This window comes from Felis catus, chromosome D2 (genome assembly GCF_018350175.1).
Source record: "Felis catus isolate Fca126 chromosome D2, F.catus_Fca126_mat1.0, whole genome shotgun sequence".
In the NCBI taxonomy this organism is placed as follows: domain Eukaryota; kingdom Metazoa; phylum Chordata; class Mammalia; order Carnivora; family Felidae; genus Felis; species Felis catus.
Genome location: NC_058378.1, coordinates 56,584,285 through 56,593,796, shown reverse-complemented (window position 1 = coordinate 56,593,796; position 9,512 = coordinate 56,584,285). Strand labels below are relative to the sequence as shown.

At 49.2% G+C, this 9,512-nt stretch overlaps 1 protein-coding gene across 2 annotated transcripts in view; it reads right to left on the bottom strand.

Moving 5' to 3' along the window:
* Positions 1 to 475: 475 nt before the first annotated feature.
* UBTD1 (ubiquitin domain containing 1) overlaps positions 476 to 9,512 on the bottom strand; it is a 53,449-nt gene continuing 44,412 nt past the window's right edge. For both annotated transcript variants that reach the window (XM_019813646.2, XM_003994271.5), the window contains exons 2-3: positions 2,933 to 3,160; positions 476 to 1,585 (exon numbers count right to left, since the gene is read on the bottom strand). In XM_019813646.2, the coding sequence (XP_019669205.1) occupies positions 1,200 to 1,585; positions 2,933 to 3,160 (614 nt within the window). In that variant the 3' untranslated portion in view covers positions 476 to 1,199. The remainder of the gene's footprint in view (positions 1,586 to 2,932; positions 3,161 to 9,512) is intronic.

Sequence of the window (9,512 nt, the reverse complement as noted above, 5' to 3'; positions counted from 1 at the left end):
GATCTTTCTTTTCCATTGCCGAGGGCGCAGTGCAGCAGCCCTAGGATTTTCGCATACACCTCAGTCCTGGGGGGCTGGCCGAGGGGCTGGGGCGGGCAGCCGACACCCTCCCGTGTGCCACGGGAGCAGACCCGTGGATTACTAACGCCACCTTCCTGAGATGCTGCCTCTGCTTCCAAAGCACTTTCACATCCATTATCCCATTTAATCCTCCCAGCAACTGAAGAAGAGGCGAGGCAGGCGGCATCGTCTCTACTTTAAAGATAAGCGGAGTGGGCTCGGCAGTGAAGTGGTTTTTCCCAAGGACCCGTGAGAACACAGGGCCTGGAACACTAGTGATTCGAGGCTCCTGCAGTCTCTGCTGTGGACAGAGCAGCCGGGGAGGCCTTACACCCACCTGCTCCCACACCAGAACTGGCTCCGGGGCTCCACGGAGCTGCCAGAGAACCGGAGTCAAAGCTAGGCAAGAGAGAAGGAAGGAGCAAAAGGCTTTATTGATAAATATGCAGATATGTCTGTACACAGGGACCTGTTATGGGCCATGACCAGGCTGCAGACCCCCCACCGCTTGGGTTACAGCCAGGAGATGGCCCTGTGCAGACCCCTGCCACGACAGCACAGCCTTCCGGCCACCAGCCTGCCCCATCTCTGCCAATTGTGCCGGGGGGGCAGGGAGAGGCAGAGGCCGGCCTCGGGCTCCCTGCCCCTGGGGCTCACAAGCCATCCCCCTCCCCTCCAGGGGATTGGCACCGGGCCCAGGGCAGAGTCAGGGAGTGGGGGCAGGGGAAGGGGACAGCAGCTGCTTCAGACCCTGAGCAGAAAACCGGAGTGAGCACAGCCGGCAGCACCAGACGACAGATCTGGGCTCCAGGCGCCTCCGGGCTGGCCCTTGTGGCTCGAACCTGCTGCGGGAGAGAGGCAGGGTGGAACACCCCAGTTTGCCCTTCCTCTGACAAGGTTGGCAAAGCCTGTGTGAGGCAGCACTGCTTCCTGGATGTGGGGCGCTGGTGGCCCACGGTGCCCCTGGGAGGCAGGGTCCCTTCACGGCTTGCCCAGCAGCCATCCGGCGGGAGGCGCCCTTGAGGAAAGTAACAGCACTTGGAGGCAGCAGCAGGGTGGGGGGACCTGGTGCCCAGCCGGGAGGCCTCTCAGCCCCGCGGAGGCCTCTTCGGCCTCTCCTCCCAGGGTCCGTGGGCTCATCAGTCCTGGGGTGGTGGGGGCTGGTTGATGATGACCTGGATGACAAAATCTTTCTGGATCTTGGTTTCCTGGAGTCGCGTGCGGTCTGTGAGCAGCTTCCCAGAGAAGAACCACCGCTGCCAGGACGGCTCGATGCCCTCCTGGGTGTGCAGTTGCCTCTTGAGCTGCCCCACCGTGTCGGGCAGGCTGGCGCTGAGCCTCACGTCCTTGCCTGTGGAGAGGCGCACCTTTAATGGGAACTCGCGGCGCACGCTGGGCGTGGGCTCGGGGGGCTCCAGGCTCTCCTCCTCAGTGTGCTCCAGCAGCAGGTTCACAGGTGGCGACAGGCAGTAGATGGGCAGCTGGTAGCGATTGCCCAGCTCGTCGTAGCATTCACAGAGGGTGCCTGTGGGAAAAGCAGGGCAATCAGAGTCTGCTGGGGAACCCCGAAATTCCTATGTCGAAGCCCTAACCCCCAATGCTACTGTATTTGAGGATGGGAGCCCATCTGGGAGTAATTAAGGTTGAATGAAGTCATACAGTGGTGCACTGATCCAACAGGATTAGTAGCTTTATAAGAGACACTCAGGCATGCTCTCTCCCCACCACGTGAGGACATGGCAAGCAGATGGCCATCTACAAGCCAAGAAGAAGGCCCTCACCAAAACTCACATCAGCTGGCACCTAGATCTTGGGCTTCCCGGCCTCCAGAACGGTGAGACATGAATTTCTGTCGTTTAATAAGCTATCCAATCTGTGGTATTCTGTTGTAGCAGCCCGAGCAAACTAGTACACCTGTCATGGCCACCCCACAGTCCCCGAACCCTCCCCTACAGCCAAGTGTCCCTTGGACATACAGATGGGAGGAGTTCAAGGTACACTCGGGAAGATGTGGGCTGGCCTTCGGGCTCTACCAGGTACTAGCTTGTTCAATTCTGGCAAACTGCATCACTTTCCATGTTCTCATTCAACAACTCTCCCCTACGTGTATGTGCTGGGTGCCGGGGTTACAAGGGGGAATGAAAAAGCACAGGTCTGCTCTTCATGGCTTATACCTTGGTGGGCCCCAGTTTCCTTCCTGGACTATGTATTGCACGTAGTAATATATTTACTGTGCCTTGAGCACCTAATGAGTGCTGGGACTGGACTAAAGGATGTTCCGTGTATCTTTCTGAGTCCTAACAACCATCCTATTAGGTGGGTATCCCCCTTCATAGTTATAAGTTCCTGAGACTTTAAATTTGAGAAGCTCCCTTCTCAGGAGCACACTACTAGAAACAGAGACATTTGTTAAAACCCACGTCTGTGACTCTAGAGTTCCACTGGTACCCTCTACTTTACATGGCTCCATAAGACTGTTAGGAACTTAAATGAGATAATACAGTAGAAGCTTCTCGCTCAGTACCGAGCACATAATAATGCCCAACACAGAAGTTTAGTACCTCAGATGTTCTGAGATCCCAAAGTACCTGAGCAACTCTAGCTTGCTCCCATCACACTGCTTTGAGGTTTGTTGGTGCCTTTCTACCTCTTCATTAGACAAACAGGGGCCGTGTCTCATTTTTCCTTGCGTCCCCACTCCTGGCCCATGCTCAGTAAGGGTTGCCTGAATGGACAAGCGAATAGCCACCCCGGCCACCTAGAAGCTCGGAGAAAAACTCCCGATGTGTGGCCGGCCGCCGGCTCTCCTCCACCCTGAGCAGCCTGGTGGCCCCCACGCCAGCGGGGATAAAGCCCGGCCCTGCTCGCTCACCATGAGGCAGGGTGATGCTGGCTCCGTCCAGGATGGCCTGAGCCAGCTCGTGGTCATTGGCCTCGGCTGCATAGGCGGCGGCCTTGAGGGCGTCCCAGATCTCCTTGCGGCCCTCGAAGGCAGGTGCCGTGTCCCAGAACTCGTCCCGTTTGCTCCGCAGCTGCCCGTCGGTCATGGGGTAGTCACTCTTCCACTTCAGCCGCTCTTTCTTCAGGGGCTCGTTGCGCCCTGGGCAGGACAGAAGGGACAGGCTGAGCACCTCCAAAGCCAGGCTGCGGCCAGCCCTCTCGCCCACCCCTCACCCGTCGGCAATCTCCCAACCCTCCCCAGCACTGGCTCCTGAGCACGAGGGCCGTTTCCCACCATCAGGGAAGGGTCTGGAAACCGCACACACCCAACCTGGGGATGTAAACTATTTTTGTCAGCAGAACATACAGTGCCTGCCATTGTTGTTTTCAGTAACTGTACCCTTTGATTATAAAGGAGTACATGTTTGGAATTTTAAAAAATCTGTAAAGAATGTTGATGTGTGATAATAAAAACTGCTCTCATTTATGGAGCCAGTTTGTACCAGATCCCAGGGCAGGCCCTTTAGTCCCACTGTTCATCTGATCCTCAAAACCCAGCAGAGGGGGAAAAGACCCAGAGAGCCTATCGTCTGCCTGAGGCCACACAAATACCGATTTAACACAAAACTTTCGTTTTTTTTTTATTTATTTTTTAAATTTTTTGGAGAGAGAGAGCACACGTGTGTGTGCACACAAATAGGGAGGGGGAGGGGAGAGGGAGAGAGAGAGAGAGAATCCCACACAGGCTCCATGGAACCTTACGTGGGGCTCTATCCCACAACCGTGAGATCAGGACCTGAGCTGAAATTAAGAGTTGGACACTTAACCGACTGAATCACCCAGGCGGCCAACACAAGGCTTTCTGATCGCCGAGGCCACCCTCTCACTGCCGTCTGTCTGTACCCTGCTGCCGCTGGGGAAAAAAATTACTCAAGACTTCCACTATTCAGAAATAACCACTGTGGACACCTAAACATATTTCCTTTTCCCCATTTTTCTCAACACAGTTGCGTGCATATTATTAAATTTCGTTTTTATATTCGTTGTTATGGAAAGGACCTAACAGTTGTTTATGCCAATATACTTTACATTACACTTAAATACTGTCAACATATACTCCCATGATTAAAAATGATAAACTGCAATGTCTTGTTATTAATGTTCTAGCATACAGTTACAAAAAGCGTATTTTTTTTTAAAAAAACCATAACCAACCAACCAAAAATCCCCCTGCAGCATCTGAAGAAGAAAACAATTCTGTTAAGTGTCATTTTTCTTGTTACCTAGCCCCAAGTGACTTCCAAAACAAGTCAAGACTGTGGGCAGAACCATCTCTCAGAGGCTTTGGGAGCCTCAGTCATCTCAAAGCTGAAGGCAGAATAATCCACAGGAAGAAGGTCTCAATCACTCAGCTCCCTCGATAAAACTCAGATCCTACAGGAGAGGCACAGAACCAGAGCTGGGGTCTGCCCCCTGGCCACCCCCTCGGGCTGGGGCAGGAGAGGGCTCCTCGGGGGACGACCATGCCATCCATTCCCTACCAATTGTGTGAAAGAACCCCATGTGAGTACTGTATTTATATATATTATCCTGGTTCAGCTTCACAATAGCCTTAGGCGCTAGGTGTTCATAGCTATTTCACAGATGATGGGACAGGCAGAGAGATCAAATGACTTGCCTGAGGTCACACAGTAAGTGACAGAGTGAGGATTCCACCTCAGGTCAGACTGAATCCACAAACGGCCCTCCTGCGGGTTTCCTGGCTACCAGCTACCAGCACAGACAGAAAACTCTGAAAGCCAGACATTTACTTTAAAGTGCTCCTGGGTTAGCAGAAGGAAATGCAAATCCTTTGTGGGAAAACAACTTTAAGCCAGGCCTCAAAGAATTCCCAGGATAAAGGTCCAAGGAAAATAAATGACAAGGTCATAGTTGTTTTTGTTGTGTCATTTTTAAAACTCACAACATACAACAAGGCAATATTAGCCTTGTTAGCACAAACAGTAGATGGAAGAATCAGATGGACAAAGATTTCAGATATGGGATTTATCAGACACAGACTATGAAATACCAAGTTTAAGAAATAAGTGAGTCTTGACGCGCATGGGTGACTCAGTTGGTTAAGCGTCTGACTCTTGATTTCGGTTCAGGTCATGATCTCACAGTTCCAAGAGTTCGAGCCCTGCTTCAGGCTCTGCACTGATGGCGGGGAACCTGCTTGGGATTCTGCCTCTCTCTCTGCCTCCCCCCCACCCCCGACCCTGCCCCCCAACTCATGCTCCCCGTCTCTCTCAAAATAAATAAAAAAAAAATAAGTGAGTCTTAAAAATATGAACAGGGAAAAAGAGATTATAAAGAATGACCAAGAGGAAATTAAAAGAACCATACAGGACTTCTAGAACTGAAAAACATAATACTTGATATTTACATGGTCTAACATTTATTTTTAAATATTAAAAAAAAATTTTTAAGGTCCACTTATTTTTGAGAGAGAAATAGAGCATGAGTGAGGGAAGGGCAGAGAGAGAGGGAGACACAGAATCCAATGCAGGCTCCAGGCTCCGAGCTGTCAGCACAGGGCTGGATGCTGGGCTTGAACTCACGGACTGTGAGATCATGACCTGAGCCAAAGTCGGATACTTAACTGACTGAGCCACACACACGCCCCCATGGTCTAATATTTTAAATCAGAATTTCCAGAAGGATACAACAGGAAGAATGGGGATGAAACAATATTCAAAGAGATCATTAAAATGTCCATTTTCCTCTAAACTGGAGGAAATTTCTCACTGGGAATTCCTAACTGGGAGGGGCTCCCCACCCCCCCCCCCCGCCCCAAAGGAACTTGGCAAGCTGATTCTAAAGTTTATATAGAAAAACAAAGCCACCGCTAGAGTAGACTGAGGTGAGAACCTGTACTACCATTACCAACACTAATTATAAAACTATAGTGGGTGCAGGACTGGAACAGGGACAGACAAATGGGCCAACAGGATAGAATAGAGAGCCCAGAAATAGACCCAGGCATATACAGAAACATGATTAAAATGAGAAGGAACATTGCAGATGGGGTGTGTGTGTAAGATGGATGTGAAATAAATCTATATATTGCTTTCTGCTCCTGGTTTCTGATAATATGTGGTCTTTCACCTGGCTCCTAATATACAGCTCCAAAACCTTTATAATGTCCTGAGTGACAGGAATGTCTGATATAGAGCTCCTAAATCCCTTAGAATTTCCTGGGTAATACAAGTGTCTTTTGTTCTAATGAGGCAGCTCTTGGTAAGCTCCATGAAAAGCTTGGAACTTGAAGCCCTGCTTCCACATTCTCCGGTGAGGGGAGAGGGGCTATAAATTGAGTTAATAATTGGCCAACCTGTGATGAAGCCTCCACAAAACCCCCAAAAGTATGGGGTTTGGAGAGCTTCCAGACTGGTAAACACATCCATGTGCTGGAAGCATGGTAGACCCCAAGTCTGGAACAAAAGTTCCTATGCTCAGGACATTTCCCGACCTCCCCTCATGTATCTCTATCTGTTTATTCAGTTGTATCCTTTAAAATGTCCTTTGTAATAAATCAGCAGTACTAAGTAAACTGTTTTCCTGGGTTCTGTGAGCCGCTCTAGCAAATTCTTGAACACAGGGAGAGGGTCATGGGAACCTCTGATTTGCAGTCAAGTTGGGCATAAGTTGTGGGTAACCTGGGGACCCACTACTTATTGAAGCTGGGGGCAGTCTTGTGGGATTGATCCCTCATCCTGTGAGGTCTGCACCAACTCTGGGTAGTGTCACAATTGAATAGAACAGTAGGACGTGAGTTGGTGTCCACAGAGAACTGGAGAATTTCTTGGTGTGGGAAAAACACCCACAAAACTGGCATCAGAAGTACTCTACATGAGTAGAGGAGAAATGCAGGTGATTTTCTTTACAATGAACTACTGATAAACGGTGTTAGGACGACAGGTTCTCCATACAGGAAACGATGAGACAGGATCCCTACCTCACACCAGCCACAGACATCAAAACCGGATCAATCAGAGGCTTAAGTGTGAAAGAGAAAGGAGGCACTGGAGAGACAGGTTACAGTTTTGTCCAAACATTATTTGAGGAAGTTTGGCCCAGAGTTGTTTTAGCCTGGATCAAAGAAATAGCTCTGCTTCATGATTTCTGACCCCTTCTCTCTCTAGTCCTTTAGCAAGAACTTTGATCAACCAGGATTCACAGTCATGCAGTGACACCTGGGGTGTGGGACCTCTGGGGTGTGGGACTTCTGACCCTCTACTTGGTGACATGATTGTCTTTTTAACTTCTTGAGCCAATTTTTACAATTTTCCTATCTCCTTCCTCTTTGCCAGATGTCACTCCTTACTGGTCTCCATCTACCTGTGGCTCCTATGGGTCCAGATCAGGTCCAGCTAAAGAGCTCCTAATCTGCCAAGGGTTGAGAAAGCTTTTCAGTACTTTCAAAATCGAGAGCATCTGGTTCTAAGAAAGAGGCTTCCTAAAGAAGAAAGTGACTAGGCTCCAGGACATCTGTTGTTCCCGCTCAGATGCCCTTCCCCCTTCCCCCCCCCCCCCCCCCCATCCCATCAAATGGTCCGGTTTTGGCTCTTTTCCTGACTGAGTTTGCTGGACTGGTGATACCAGGACACCTGAAGTATTACCGTGTACACATGCCTTTCACTGTCTCCTTAAAATAAAAATAGCCCCGTGGCGTCCCCTTTCAAAGTTGTCACCTGAGGGATGCTTTGCTCACATACCTGGCTTTCAGAGTCCCCTCCCCTGCACACAGGCAGCAGAATGCTTTCCAACTATCATAGACCCACCCGCAGATGGACACGACGCAAGTGTGCATCTGCAACTGTTAATAGCACCTGCAGTCATCTGGGCTGCAACGATTTAAAAATTCCTCACCTTGTACGTTGGTTCTTTCAGGCTGAAAACACTAGAAAATATGAGAATGGGGTAGGGGGTGATGGTGGGAACAGAGAGCGTTGATATAAGGAAAGGACAGCAGGAGCCAATAGTTGCCTTTGCATCTGTCATGGCACTTTGGAGCCAGTAGGGGGCAGCCACAGCACCTCTGGGCCAGGTGCTGGCTCCCTTCAACAGTGAGTCAAATACAGCATAAAAATACCCAGCAAAATTCTCCAGGCCCAAGGCAAGCATGGGTAAGAGACATGCCAAAATGTCTGGATCCCTACAATCTGATGCTTATAAATTTAGGCAAAGATACAGACAAAAACCTAAAAGGAAGCTTTTAACCCAAACATAAAAGCAAATTGATGATGAATATTTTTAATTTCAGTTACTTAAAAAAAAACACGATGTTTTATAGTCAGTTGAGTCAAAAACATTGGGCAGTAGACAGGGTGTGAACACTCTCATATGCTACACAAATTGGTATAAACTTTCTGGAGGGCATTTGGTATGGTACCAAAAACCTCAAAAATGTGCCTCCTTTTGGCTCAGATATTTGGTTTCTAAGAATGTATGCTAAGAAAATAATTACAAGCGTGTGGCGAAGGTTTATCCACGGAGCCGTTTCACTCGACACAGTTTTAAACAGGGAAAGTTCAAAACAAGCTCAATGCACGCCAGCAGGAGAAAGGCTAAAGAAAACCTGCGCATTCTGTAGCAGCCACTCTGTGATGCTGAGTAACGTGGAGAAGTGTCCACAGAACAGCGAAAAAAGTTTACAGAACAGCAAGTGCTCTATGCTCCAGCTTTTGCTTCTAAAAAAGAGTATGAGAGGGGCGCCTGGGTGGCTCAGTCGGTTGAGCGTCCGACTTCAGCCCAGGTCATGATCTCGCGGTCCATGAGTTCGAGCCCCGCGTCGGGCTCTGTGCTGACAGCTCGGAGCCCGGAGCCTGTTTCAGATTCTGTGTCTCCCTCTCTCTCTCTGACCCTCCCCTGTTCATGCTCTGTCTCTCTCTGTCTCAAAAATAAATAAACATTAAAAAAAAATTTTTTTTAATAAAAAAGAGTATGAGAAATTATGTATATTAAAAAGAATGGAAGGATTTACACCAAAATGTTAACAGTAGTTCTAGCTGATTGGCATAGTGAAAAAGAAATTTTTTTTGCTTCTATCTTCCAAGTTTTCCACAACAGGCATTTATGAGTTTGGTAATAATAATACAGTGGAAGGTGTTAACAAAGAAAAAAGGTATGTAAAGTTCCAGGGAGCAGCCACAGAAAAGTAGGAAGAGTCTGGGAAGTTGAGTGAGGGGTTTTGGTGGGGGGGGTGGGGGTGGGGGTGAGAAGCTGGAAAGCCCAAGGGCCACAGCCTCTAGGATTTCCGTTATTGGTGACTCTGGGCAATTCTGTCTAGGGGCCGGGCGGGAGCTGCTGGTTTCCGCAATGGGACCGACCATCTGGTGGCTTGTACTTCTGTCTCTACCCGTCCTAAATAAGCGCCAGATCAAAGACGGAGTCAAAGAAACGGTCCTTATCCTTAATGAAGTGGACAGAAGGGAGATTTAAGAAACAACAAAAGACCGTTCTGTAGT